Raw genomic sequence first — 14,790 nt, 5'->3', positions numbered from 1 at the left:
GTAACTAGCTGTGGGAACTCCATTGTTGAGGCAAAGTCAGAATAGACACTTTATCTTCTCCAGTATTCTCAAGCGTCAAAGCCAAAGCCAATTTTCATTATCATTCCAGCCAAATTTCTTCTTCAATAGCCATTCATACCCACTTTTAGTCGAGTATGTGAGAGTATTTGAGTTTGTCCAAAACCAACCTGTTTTATCTTTTGCCTGCTTGATAAGATCAAAGAGTATCAAATCAAGTTTAACTTCTTCCGAAATCATTGTGTAAAGAATATCTCACCGCCAATGTCCATGGTGTCAGACATCTTCTAGCTTCAAGTGAGAATCAGAAATGTGCACAAAAAAAAACCAAAGGAGCTAGTGTTCTACATGGTCGCCAAGCATGATACCAAAAGGATTGAGACATCCTTCATGTACACCAATCAAAACCATCATGAAGCTTTTCTATTTTCTTATAAATCGCTCGCCAAGTACTTGAAACATTATTAGAAAAATTGGGTGAAAAGCAAGAACTCCCGAGTAAATATTTTGCCAACATAATTCTTACCCAAAGCTTATCTTTATTATGCAATAATTGCCAAACAAGCTTTTCTAATAAAGCAAAATTTACACATTGGGTATCTCTAATTCCCAAGCCTCCATATTTTTTTGGAGTGACAACTTTACTCCAATTGATCAAATTTAAGCAACGCTCCCCCACCTTTCCCTTCCACAAGAATTTTCTAAGCAGAGAATCAATCTTTTGACAAACCAAAGTAGGAAAAAGAGTCACTTGCATCTGATAAATAGGAAGAGAAGAAGAAACAGATTAAATTAAGCAAAGCCTGCCTGCTCTGTTAAGGAGTCGACCTTTCCAACTAGCCAACCTATTATTGATCTTCTCTAAAGAGTCCAAAAAAATAGACCTAGCAGCTCGAGGATGATTAAGGTTTACCCCCAAGGATTTGCCTAGGTCACTAGTAAAAGGGATATGAGAAATACCAGACAACATTTCCTTCCTTCTATTAGAGATATTTTTAGAACAAATAGCTTTAGATTTTTCAATGTTAACCTTCATATCTGAAGCTTTGCAGAACAACTCCAAGGTGTGCACAACATTCTGAACTTGATTTTTCTTCGCTTTACAAAAAAGGAGGAGGTTATCTGCAAACATCAAGTGAGAAACTCTAGATCCCCCTCTAGAAACAGTCACACCATCCCAAATACCCTTGTCAACTTGTTTGAAAATGAAGCACGCCAATCTTTCCATGCACAAAACAAATAAATAAGGAGAAATTGAATCTCCTTGCCTGAGTCCTCTAGGAGGTTGGAAGCTGTCCAATCTATTCTCATTTCAAAGGATGGAAAGATTTGAGGCCTGAATACAATTCATTACAAGCCAAATAATTAGAGAAGGAAAGCCAAAATATTCAAGAGTGTGCTCAAGAAAATTTCAATCAACTCTATTATAAGCCTTTTCTAAATCAATCTTAAAGGCCATAGCTCCTTTTCTAGACTTTGTCCGCTTAAGAAAGTGAAGAACTTCTTGGGCAACAATAATATTATCAGGCACTCCTCTACCATGAATAAACCCTCCCTGAGTTGGGCTAACAATCTCATTTAAAAATGGTCATAATCTATTAACCATCACTTTAGTCACTAGTTTATAAATTACATTACAAAGGCTTATTGGCCGAAAATCCTTCAATCTAATTGGAGGGTCGCACTTAGGGATAAGAACAATCAAAGTTTTCAACAAAGAATGGCATAACGTCTCTCCTAAGAATGCTTTTTGAACAGTATGCCACACCTCATGACCCACCACATCCCAATATTCCTTGAAGAAAAAAACTTGAAAACCATCCGGCTCAGGAGATTTGAACGAGCTCATATTATCCAAAACTTCTTTAACCTCCAATATTGTTACTGGTTTAGACAAATTATCACAAGCATCTTGGATAAGAGATGGGATAAGAGTTTTTCCCATACAATTAATCTCAACAGGCTTAATAGAGCAAAAAAATATTTTTGAAGAAATGAACAACCTCTCTTTGCAAAACTTCCGGATCATCAGACCAGGACCCATCACTGACTAGCAATCCATGAACCTTGTTAGATTTTCTTCTAAGGATGGTTTGCATATGGAAAAAACTAGTATTTCTTTCACCATACCGAACCCATTGATCTCTTGACTTCTGGTACTAAAGCAATTCTAATTCTTCCTCTTTGTGCTTCAAAATCGGATCATTGTCAGTTTCCATTTTCTGTTGAATAAAATTCAAATAAGCCTCAAATTCCCTCTTTTTTAATAAAAATATTGTCGAAGACCGTAGAGTTGAATTCCAACGAACCTTCTTGAACCCCCAACAACTTTCTATGGATGCCAATGTCTGTACTATCTCAATATTTCTGAACAATGACCTTGTAATCAGGATGTGTTGCCCAGGCCGCTTGGAATCTAAAAGGCCGGTTTCCTTTCTTGATAGGAACTCCTTAACATCGGATAAGCAGGGTACAATGATCAGAGTGAGAACGGCTGAGAATTTCAACAAAAACTTCTGGAAAAAGAAGGCATCATTCTGTAGTACAGCAAGCTCTATCCAATCTCTTTACAATTTCTTTGTTTTCTTGAATTTTACGGAACCAAGTAAATCATCTTCCAGAGGTTGTTAGGTCAAAAAGACCACAAGAATCTAGAGTACTTGCAAAGATACTACTACGATTCAAATAGAAATTACCCCCCTCACCTTATGAACACTCAAAATATCATTAAAATCTCCAACCACCACCCACGGGTCCTGAATACACAAACCAATATCAAGCAGATGACTCCATAATTCTACTCTATTAGTGGCTTGAGGGCTGTCATAAACTGCACTGCAGATGTATCTTTTTTCACCACCATCAATTTCCAAAGTTACACATTGATTCACAACCCAAAGAATTTTACAAGAAAATTTTAAATTAACAGAGAAGAACCAAATTCCTCCCTTGTGTCCAACAACATCTACAATCCCTACAGGATAATAGCCTAATCTCCCCCAAAATTCTTTCATAATTTCAAACCCAATATGAGTTTCCACCAAAATAAAAAAAAGTTGGTTGAAATTTTCGTACCAACTCCTTACAGTGCACTCGAGACATGTTATTTGATGTCCCCTTACATTCCAACTAAAAATATTTAAATTGGTCACAATTCATAAAAATAAATTAAATAATTAGAATTTTTAATCATCCTACCTCACGTTGATGGACCCCTGTCTCCAAGTGTCTTCTCTTGGACTTGTGCCGCAGAACCATCATTTTTCTGTTGAGGTTGGTTCTCCAAATTTGTTGTTACACTAGCTTTATCAAGCTCTTTTTGTACTCGAGAATCCATTGACAATGCTTCAGTAGGTGAATTTTGAAGCGAAATAGGATGCTATCTTTTGTGCCCTGATTTAAAAAAGAGAGTACTCTGATCCTTGAAAGCCATCTGAGTTGTTCTCAAAGAGCCAAGCATGGATGGAGGATACTTCTTTTCCATAGGCCCACCTTTGCATTTGATGAGAATCCAGCATGCATGTTATTAGACCTAAAAAAAAATTTTTTACTCACCAAATTGGAGTATATTGCTAAATTGGCTTTTTTTGGCACCACTTTTAAGTCTTTATCCACTTTTTCCTTGTCTTTTCTACTAATTGTAACCCATTCACCCTTTTTTACACGAGTATCTCCATTCGTGTGTGATTCTTGCAAATTATCATGCACAAGATCCGCTGCTCCATGAAAAGCAAAATCAATTCTGATAATAAAATAATTTAATTTGTATTAAAAAAACTTCAAGAAAAAATCACAATTTCATTGTCGTGAATTAAAAATTAATTTGGATTAAAGGATAAAATTTTGATAAGTTAATTATATAATAAGAATTTAATCATGCATAGTCAAATATTTAAATTTGTTTATAACTCATAAAAATTTGTAATTATAATATATCAAGTTGATAAGATGGCAAGTCGCTAATTTCGCGAATGTTATCACTACCTTTGAATAGTATAAATAGATGCCATTAGCTTAGTTTTATCACGTAATTTTTTTTTTTTTTTTGAGTTAGAGTCGAATGTTGCTGTAGTAAAAATTGTAGCTAGCTTCCATAAACATGTACATATTACTATGTGAAGTGGTGCAACGACCTAATTAAGCAACGTCCCAGCACACTATTAAATCTCCAAATCAATGTGTCCAACATGAAATGGTGGGTAGATAGCTAAATGTTCTTTGGGGGTCAAAACTAATTAATGGCCGTTTGGTAAGGTTGAGCCGTTGAATGGACCGTTTAATACTATGAACCAATAAGGGTTAAATCTCAATTTGACCCCTGAAATTTAGTTCGATACTCAAAATGATTTCTATAATTTCGTTGGCTTCAATTAGAATCCTAAATTTGCAATTGTGGCTCCAATTTGCCTTTGCGATCATCTCCGTCACCAAAATGTTGATTTGATATAATTGTATGATACGATAGACACTACTTAAACGACGGCACATTGGTTTCGCGCCAAAATCCTTTGAAAACCACGTGGTTTTAGTTTTTTTTTTTGTTAAAACTCTCTTTCTTTCCAATATACGACGATCATAAGTTGTCAAACATCAAAAAAACCCTTGCACTACGTAGTTTCCAAAGGGTTTGCACGCGAAATCAATGCGCTGTCGTTTATGTAGTGTCTACCATGTCATACAATTGCGCTAGATCAGTATTCTGGTGACAGAGATGATCACAGAGGTAAAATGGAGCCACAATTATAAATTTGGGGTTCTAATTGAGACCAACTAAATTGTAAAGATCATTTTGAGCATCAGGCCAAGGCCAAATTTTAAAGACTAAATTGAGATTTAACTCAACAATAAGAAAAAAGTTAGAACATAACCAAGTTGATGATGGAAGTTAACAGTAGTGATTATATCATTACCACTTACTACCATGGTTGTTTTATTAGTGGCACAAAATTTGTCAAAATCAGCCACATCTGGATGAATAAACCATTGGTAGTATTCTCAACCATTTTAAAGTCCAGAAAGTAAATTGCACCAAAAGTATATAATTGAAGAGCATTTTTATGTATTTTAGCTTTTTTTTTCTTTTTTTTTCCCTTTAATATTTGTTAGGCCTAAAAGATAAAACAACTTTATTGTTATTTGATTATTTCTTCCTTCTAATATATTCTTCCAGACATAACTAAGTTGTGGTAATTTAGTGGTTAGTTCACTAGTCCGCAAGTGTTGAGTTCGAATCTCGTCTTGTATAGGTAGCAATCATTGGCCAATAACAAATCCTTAAATGGAGTTCCTATTCGTGACGAATTAACCTTTAGCCTGTCATATTAAGAAATATAGTGAAAAAATAAAGAAAAAATAATAATTCTCCCAGAAGTACTCTAGGATCATTTTCTTTCGCGAGTTACTAATTAATGCAAAAATCATGCGGGAATATATAGAGAGGAAGAATTCTAGGTCAACCGTTAACTAATTAGAAGAAGAAAAAGAAACACAAATAAACAAGAAGCGAATAAAAGGAAATCCACCAACTCATATTTTATGGAAGTAAACATGATGGAAAATAAAAGCATTAAGCCCTATACATACACACATATAGCTAGTGAGGTTGATGATTAAAGAACGAAAGTTCTTTGCCTCCACGTTTAAGCCCTTAATCATTATGATAATTATTATTATTAGTAGGAGTTTATTCCCTTCAAGTGCTTAAGAACCCTCACCACTTGCGTAAGCACAACCGCTGCTGGTTCGGTAGTGTCAAGTCCAACCATTACAGCAAGCTGTTCAATTTGCTTCTTTGCTTTTGCATCAGGAATCAGAAAGTACTCGTCCAAAGTCACTTCCTCATCTTCATCATCACCACTACTGCATGAGTCTGACTCTGACTGGTAATAATTCTGCTCCCCAAATGAGGCTTCATCACTTGGTGCATAGGAATAATCATTGTTCTTGATCGTAGCATTGAGGTAGTGATCGTTGTTGGGGTTTGGGTTGAAAAGTTTGATGGAAGGGTAAGAAAGATAAGGGGAAGTAGTAGTAGCAATATGAGTGTGTTTTTGTTGGTCATCAATGGCATAATTCAGGTTCTGCTGCAAGAACATCTTTGAAGAGTAATGTGAGGGTTCCATTGGTGAGGGGATGAAATGAGAAGGAAAAGAGAGAGGGTATGAAGAAGTAGAACAACGCATTGCACTCATATTGAAGCGCCATAATGACATAGCGTTACGAAAGTGAGGTCAAATGAAGAAAACGTAGAAAGTAAAAAGTAATAAGTTGGTTAATTATGACGATAATTCCCATTGGACCCTCTTAGCTCATTTTGGAAATTTTGAGTGAGGCCAATCCCTATTCCAGTATTCCCTTGTTTAGGGTTTACCATGGCCCCACCTTTCCACACTTTATTTTCTTATATTTGATTTCCGTTATTTTTGTGTGCCTCTTTACTATTGGTAAATATAAATTCCTTTTTCATTAAAAATACTATATTATATTATTTTACAGATTCTAATTCAATTCATATTCCATAAAAATCTCCTTGTCTTCACTTTACCTATATGAGGTCCCTCTCTCTTCCTTGTCTCATAAACACATACATATTCTGGTCACGAACCGCCGAACAGGTAAGGAACATTATTTACCAGAAAATATATATATAAAAGAAGATAAAAGCAATTACCAAATATAAAAGGTCCATAAAAGCCATTAATTTATTACTTTGACAATGCTTTCTACTTTATAGGGGGAATTGAAACCGTAATGAGCATTTTTAGGAGGGGACCAGACAAGCAGTTTTGATTTATTAATTAGGATAAATATTATTTTGGTCAAAAAAAATTTTTTTTGTGACTTTTGGTCAATTAACATTTGAGTCCAATGTTAATTTGGTCTTTAATATTTTAAATATTTTATCTTAATTTAATTTTTAATATTTTAAATATTTTATTTTAATTTTAAAAACTTTTAGACGTCTTATATAAAAAATTTTCTTTTGATTTTAAAACGTTCATGATTGATTGTTACCTTTGACTTTAAAATGTTGATGATTGATTACTAAAATTTAGAATTTTGAACAAAAAAATAAAAAAAAAACATTGTAAAAAAAGTTTGGTTATGTACTTATATTTTTCTAATAGATAAAAAAATATGACTTAACTAGTATGTTATTAACACTTAGATCACTCATTCTATTAACTATTAATTGTCAAAACAAAAATACCAAATACTAAAATAGTATTCTACCCTATTAATTATCATTGGTATTCTGCCACAGGCCCAAAGGCACATTTTGATGAGAAATTTCAAGGGGGGGGGGGGGGGGGGATGAAAGCCACTTGTTTTTTTCTTAATAAAAGTAGTCTTTTTAATTGTTTTCTTTAAAAAATATATATATTCCATCTTTCTCTTAACACCCAAACATACCTTAGAAGAAACAGTTGCCTAAACCAGGAGAGTCATGAATGAAAATCAAATATGTCCCTTCTTTCGAATCTCCCCGGCAAAATCTATCCTTGCCCAATGACGCTAACATAGTGAAAAGTAGGTAAAAATGTAAACATTGGACTAAATTAAGATGAGTGTTCCTACTGTGCACATTACAAATTAAAGTGTACAATGCACCTTACAAATCTACGGCAAAAACTGTATAGTATAGTGAAACTAGCAGCCAGAAAACACGTCTGTTTTCATTTTCTACATTCAAAAGCCCCCTTTTAACTCAAAATTAGCTTCACCGCTTATATTCACAGAAGCTGCATCCCAATGCAAGCTTTGATGTCTCAAAATATGCAAAATGTTGATTCTCTTTGGGCTTCACATTTGCTCTGCACCTGACCTCGTGCATGGTCATTTCCGAAAAGCCAAAATTGGTCTATTGAAACCAGTCTTGCTATCAGTCATACCTGAGTTAACATGTTCCACTGTTCTAAATCCAATCTACAATAAGTAATGTCATCCATTAATTAGAATCAGAATAAATTTGTAATAAATAGGCAAACCCAAATAAAATGGTAATAGCCCAAAGAAATGTTACACAAACCCTATCTAGCAGTATTTCCTGGAAATCTGCAGGACGAATTGTAATACTCCGGTAGTTGGCAGCAGTCGTCTGCAAATATGTAAATGCACTCGATGATACAAAAAGGTTTGGATTTCCCAGGATGCCTTGAAATATATTAGTTGCTAATCACAGAAAATAAGAAAAGCTAATTATTACCTCTGAGACAAGACGATTGCTTTCATATGACTTCCATGGCTGAGGTTCCAACACAAGAACACCACCCTGCTCAAAAGGTTTGTTTATATTATAGAAATAAAAGAGTATGTTTAGAGAATGCTAGATATTGTAGATTGGTGATTTTACAAGAAGCAATTTGCACTATTGAGTCGTTAGCTTCAGACAATGAATTGGAGCTGAATGTAAAAGGACAGCGAAAAGGAAAAATGAAACAATTGGATGGAAAGATGGGTCCGAAGAAATAAGAAAACATGCATCATTGTTGAGATAAAGAATAAGAAAGGCAGTATTGATAGGTGCTTAGAAGAGATCCCTGAGTAGAAAGAAAACAATAATATGATGGAAAGACATGATACTTACTGGTCGGAGCAGATTCCAAGTCTCTGCAAATAATTTGATTAAGCCCTCATCCCCCCAATTGAGGTGTATCCATTTTGTAACACTCAAACTGCAGGGCAGAAGAGATTTCAGTTTCACAAAAGTGCATTGAAGACAATTTTAAATAACCCTACCCAACAATATGTGGTTTATAGCAGGAGGAGTAAAGTGAAGCTGCAGTTAAGAATTTGTTTCTAATGCAATGCTTGAAAAAAAAAACTACAACATGAAGTTTATTAAAAAGAACAAGATCAAAGATAAACAACTTTGAAAAGCATTTTCAGCATTATACAATGCAAGAGGGTGACACTTTTTCCACCTCCTCCCGTTCAAAAGCTTCACCCCAGGAAAAAGGGACTTATTTCAGGAAAATAGTAATGGAAATAGCAGCAACTCACCAAAGAATTGTATCATACTTCTTTCCTGGTGGGTGCCGACTCTGAACAAAATTTTCACGTTTAAATGAAACAATAGCAAATAGATCACTTTGCTCTGAAGACGGCATATCTTTCGAAATTCCTTTTGCATCTTCATTTGATGAAACAGTAGCATTGTTCTCTGAATTATCTGCATGGTCCTTGTCCTCTGAATTATCTGCATGATCCTTGTCCTCAAATTTGGAAGGCTTTGCACGCTTATTTCCAGTAGATTTCAATCTAACAGCTTTTCTCAGATTCCAATATGCATCCTCAACTCGATCTGGCAAATTGAGGAAAACAAAATCAACAAGGAGTAAATATTTATACTACCCAACCAGGGAGAAATTGACATTTTCATTTTACACCCATTTTTTTGGAATCCCAATAGTTACTCGTTGAAGAAGTATTATGGATATCCGCCAGTGGCCCATGCTGCACAACAGAGTTCTTGCAGTTTGAACAGTTTCTTGGTTAGCAAGAAACAGAAATGGTGCGAAGAATGTAAAGAATGAAAAGAAGACAAGGAGTAGAGAAGAAGTAGAAGAGGAAGAAGAAAGATGAGCTGAATTGTAAACTGAATTGAAAGAAAGAAATCTGATTAACATGAAAACCAATCATATACAATGCTGTTTATATAGCCATATCAGGTGAGCCTTCAACAAAGGCAATAACCTTGTAAATACTAAATACCAAAATCAACTTAACAGCCTAACAACCAACTAACTAACTGCCTCTTTATAACAACCTCTATCCATCTTAACTTTATCTGTTTCTTCTCTCTCATTTATAGCAATATCATTAACACCGCATACGCACACACACTCAGAACTATGTTACATTTCACACATCTAAATCACATCACATGTAAGCCACATATAGTCATATTTGAAAACCGAAGAATAATCTCCAGCAACAGAAATTATTATTCATATGAATCTTACCAGAATCAATGTCAATCCCGAGAATGTGCCGGCAGCCATATTTCTGTGCTATGGGGGGGAAAACCAAAACAGGCAACACTTGAATTAGCAAACTATAAATTGGCATAAATGAAGGGGTAAAATTAGCAATATGGATTATCATTATTTGTTCAATCATCAATGCCATGTATAAAGGAAAGTGAAGGGGTGAAATTACCAATCTGGATGGTGATTATCCCATTGTTACAACCAATATCAAGACACTCTTTATCTTCAAACCACTCCTTCCTAAACACTTTCAACCGAGGATCTTCATCAACATCTTGACCAATCTGGAACCATGAAAACACACATTACTAGCGTAACCAGTAAACTAAGTAAACAGCAATGCATGGTGATGATGCTGGAGGCCATGTAAAGTTCGAATCTTTTCTATGAAAATAGAAAGGGTAAAGGGAATTAGATCATAGGGAGTGAGAAGTGGTTAATACTCGATAGCCATAGTAGCTCCTGTAGTTGCCGTATGGGAAAACTTGCTTCCGCTTCTTGTTGTTGTGCTTGGCTCCCTGGTTTTTGGTTTCATCTTCCAGCTTTGCATTATATGCCATTCAATCTTATCCAATGCTTTCTCCTCTTCAAACCCTACTTGTTGCAGTTACGTATTGGATCATGAACCAGTCTTCAATTCCGCACCTTCAACCTTGTCGGAAGAGGGCCACTGCGTCTCTGGCGTGGGCTGGGAAAAGAGGAGCACACGATGAAGCGATTCTATCAGTCTTGGTTTTGGGTTTTGATTGTGACAACTCCTATTTATATATAACTAAACATGTGTTCTGGAAATAGGGAACATAGAATACTTTACTAATAAAAATTTATATTTCGGACTCTGACAACTTCAGTTTTTTTTTTTTTGCTCTTTTTAGTATCTTTGTTCTAAACATGCAAAGGAACACAAAACGATCAAAGAACAGAACATACAACATACAAACCCTTCCTGAATGAAAAAAAAAAAAAAAAAAAAGACAAATATAACAAAACAAACTCCAACTCAAATGAAAATTCCATGTTGAAACTTAAACCTGCTAAAACCTTCCCATTTTCTCTCTTTTTAAAACAAACTCTTATTTATTATTATTACCACTGACCTCCAAATCAAGCTATTGCAAAGTGATTAATCCACTGAGGAAATTAAAGAGTGCTACACAACACCAGAAGAAAGACCCTTTTATTGAATCTTCATCATTTGATTATCGAGCTAGGAGACAAATTTTGTAGTGTTAATGAAAATGTCTTCTGCTCTATTTTTTAGTATACAAGCCTCAAGAAGGAAAAAGAACAAAGAGAACAACAAATTAAATCAATTGGTTTTACATACAAATACAATTTATCTAAACCTATTACAAATTAAATCAATCAGTTTTACAGCCAAATACAATTAGCATCAATTTGCCTCTTCTAAACCTACATTAAAACAGCAAAAATCAAGTCCAAAAATTTAGTATAGAATAACTAAAAAAGAAGTTACCTCTACACTGCAGAAGGCCAGAAGCAGAACCAAAGTCGGCAATCAGGTACGGGTGGGGGCGTTCCACCGTTGCAGAGGGCAGGCCACCGAAGAGGAGAGGTGGCCGCACGAGCAGAGCAGAGCCAGCAGAGGAGGGAGCCAACACAAGGACGACACAGACGGAGGCGAGCGAGTGAGGTAGAGAGGTGACAGTGTAAGACCCTGAAGCTGAGAGCCGCTCCCTCTGTGTGTATGTGCTTCTGCGAGAGAGTGACCGAGGTTCTTTTGTTTTCGTGGAGATGGGGCGTGGGAAGTTAGGTTTGTCTTTTTTTTGTTTTAAAAAAAAAATTTAGGTGACTTCATCTAAATTTAGGGTGTGTTTGGAAACTCGTTGGAAGGGAAGAAGCACGTTTAAATTTTTTGAAAGTTTCAACTTTTGGTTTGGCAAATTTTTTTTTATGAACACATAAGTGATTTTGCTGCCAAAACCACATTTACAAGAAGCAACTATTTGTAGCTTCTGCGTTTTCTTAACTGGCTTTTAGCTATAGATACTAACAATTTATTTATTTTTTACCAACTTTATCCTTTATATATGTTACTGTGTTATTTATAAAATTCTTGTTATTTCTATTTATATGAGTTTTATTTTCTATTATTTATTATTTATATTTTTTTTCAACTATTTGTTTGACATTATACATTTTTATAATTGTGATTTTTGTGTATTATGTTTGTTATTATCTTTTTATAATATAATTTATTAATTCTATTAGGTAAAGTAAATTAAACAAAAAATTAACTGTAAATAATAATAATAATAAAAAATTATAACATACTAAAAAACGAGTACCAAAAATACTAAAAATATATTATATAAAAAGATCATTAAGAATTTTTTATTTTATTTCAATCACTATAAAGTAAATATTTAATTTTTTTATTATTTTTAATATTATCTTTTTTTATTGTAATTCTCGTATACTATGTTTGAGTGTAATTTTTATAATATAGATTATGATTCCATTAAAAAAGATAAATTAAATAAAAAATTAATCATAGATAATAATAAAATCATAAACGTTGAAATCCAAATTAATATTAAGAATAAGATTATCGAGAATACTAAAATAAGAGTACGATGTAAAAAATACTAAAGTAACATTTAATACTTAAAAAATATAACATATTTGATTAAATATTCGTTTATATATATATATATATATAATTTATATTTTTTCTTTTTATTTAAAAATATATTTTATGTATTTTTATATGTTATTTTTATTTTAATAAATAAATATTAATTTTATTATAAAATTAACTAATAAGATGTATTTAAATATCTAAATTAAAATAATAGGATAATATAAAAAAAATTTAAGTTGATGTCCATTTTAGTAATTTTTTATTTAAAAGTGATTTTGAATGGTATAAGTCAAACAACATTTATTTTATTATAATCCATTTTGATACAAAAATTACCAAACATAAATCACTTTAACACAAACTTACTTTTGATCAAAATCAAGTTTGCAAAATCAATTTTATACAAACTCCTATTTGCAAACTGTAATCCAAACACACACTTAATAGTAGAGAGTGGTTGTCACAAAAAAAAATAATTAAGAACAGTTACATAAAAATTTAGGTACATCAATCAAATTATTTAACACTTTTTAAATATTAACTTCTATTATTTTTAATATTATCTTTTTTTATTGTAATTCTCGTATACTATGTTTGAGTGTAATTTTTATAATATAGATTATGATTCCATTAAAAAAGATAAATTAAATAAAAAATTAATCATAGATAATAATAAAATCATAAACGTTGAAATCCAAATTAATATTAAGAATAAGATTATCGAGAATACTAAAATAAGAGTACGATGTAAAAAATACTAAAGTAACATTTAATACTTAAAAAATATAACATATTTGATTAAATATTCGTTTATATATATATATATATATAATTTATATTTTTTCTTTTTATTTAAAAATATATTTTATGTATTTTTATATGTTATTTTTATTTTAATAAATAAATATTAATTTTATTATAAAATTAACTAATAAGATGTATTTAAATATCTAAATTAAAATAATAGGATAATATAAAAAAAATTTAAGTTGATGTCCATTTTAGTAATTTTTTATTTAAAAGTGATTTTGAATGGTATAAGTCAAACAACATTTATTTTATTATAATCCATTTTGATACAAAAATTACCAAACATAAATCACTTTAACACAAACTTACTTTTGATCAAAATCAAGTTTGCAAAATCAATTTTATACAAACTCCCGTTTGCAAACTGTAATCCAAACACACACTTAATAGTAGAGAGTGGTTGTCACAAAAAAAAATAATTAAGAACAGTTAGATAAAAATTTAGGTACATCAATCAAATTATTTAACACTTTTTAAATATTAACTTCACTTGAACATCTGAATTTTCACTTTTTTTTTACTATAAACTACAAAAATGTCAGATTTTTATTTTGTAAAAGTAAAATTTAAATATGAGATTTTTATGTGAAAATAAAAAATTATACTATTCGAGTTATAATTTATTGAGAATGTAAAATTATTTTCATAAATAAATAAATTAAATATTTTATTTATCATTATATAATTTAAGAATATTTATGTATTTAAATTATATTATATTTTGTTCATTCTCACATAAATGAGATATGTGTATATTATATTATAAACAAAATACAAGTATTTCTATATATAAAAATATAATTTGATCATAAAGATTTAAGTATTAACAAAACTGGCTGTAAAAAATTAAAATTAAAATTATACTTATAAAAGATGAATTATGTACATCAATCCATATGTCAGACATTTTGACTTATAAAAAGAATCTTAATTGCATTTATGTATTCGCTTAATAATTAAAATAGAAAATTTCAACAACCTCTCAATAGAAGGAGAAGTAATCACTCATCATTATAGATAAATAAGTTAGAAAATGACAATTTTATCTTTCCTTTTATATAAATATCCATAAAAGTATTTTTTAAATCCATGACTCACGATGTCTAAAATCTTTATTAATTTGAACATCGAAATTTTAAATATCACCCTTTTATTTAAAATAGCATTACAATCTCTTTTTTGCCATAAATTTTAAATTTAAATAGATTCAATCCAATTACAAAAATTTAAATTGATATTTTTGAATAAAATTTAATTAAATTGATAAATAAAAATTAAATAAGTACTATTTAAATCGTAAAAAATTGTACCAATTTGATCTAAATAGTATAGTATATCATCTTATTATTTGATTTAAAATTTTAA

General features: G+C 31.6%; 1 protein-coding gene across 1 annotated transcript; it reads right to left on the bottom strand.

The window, feature by feature from the left end:
* Window positions 1-7,470: 7,470 nt before the first annotated feature.
* Window positions 7,471-11,804, bottom strand: LOC112790212 (probable RNA methyltransferase At5g51130). Its single transcript, XM_025832517.3, has 9 exons — window positions 11,488-11,804; window positions 10,454-10,698; window positions 10,180-10,294; window positions 9,984-10,031; window positions 9,022-9,322; window positions 8,606-8,693; window positions 8,225-8,290; window positions 8,048-8,116; window positions 7,471-7,944 (listed from the first exon to the last, which is right to left on the bottom strand). The coding sequence occupies exons 2-9, from the start codon at window positions 10,568-10,570 to the stop codon at window positions 7,855-7,857; spliced, it is 894 nt and encodes a 297-aa protein (XP_025688302.1). The 5' UTR covers window positions 10,571-10,698; window positions 11,488-11,804; the 3' UTR covers window positions 7,471-7,854.
* Window positions 11,805-14,790: the final 2,986 nt, after the last annotated feature.

This window comes from Arachis hypogaea, chromosome 3 (assembly GCF_003086295.3).
Source record: "Arachis hypogaea cultivar Tifrunner chromosome 3, arahy.Tifrunner.gnm2.J5K5, whole genome shotgun sequence".
Taxonomy (NCBI): Eukaryota; Viridiplantae; Streptophyta; class Magnoliopsida; order Fabales; family Fabaceae; genus Arachis; species Arachis hypogaea.
Note: the sequence above shows the minus strand (reverse complement) of the source record. Positions and strands in the feature narration are given on the sequence as shown.

Excerpts from the sequence above, each read along its gene's own strand:
- LOC112790212 (XM_025832517.3), bottom strand. The coding sequence starts at position 10,570 with ATGGCATATAATGCAAAGCTGGAAGATGAAACCAAAAACCAGGGAGCC. Across the intron at positions 8,694-9,021 it reads AAGTATGATACAATTCTTTG|TTTGAGTGTTACAAAATGGA; the intron begins GTGAGTTGCTGC and ends TCTGCCCTGCAG. Across the intron at positions 8,117-8,224 it reads GCAATCGTCTTGTCTCAGAG|ACGACTGCTGCCAACTACCG; the intron begins GTAATAATTAGC and ends ACATATTTGCAG.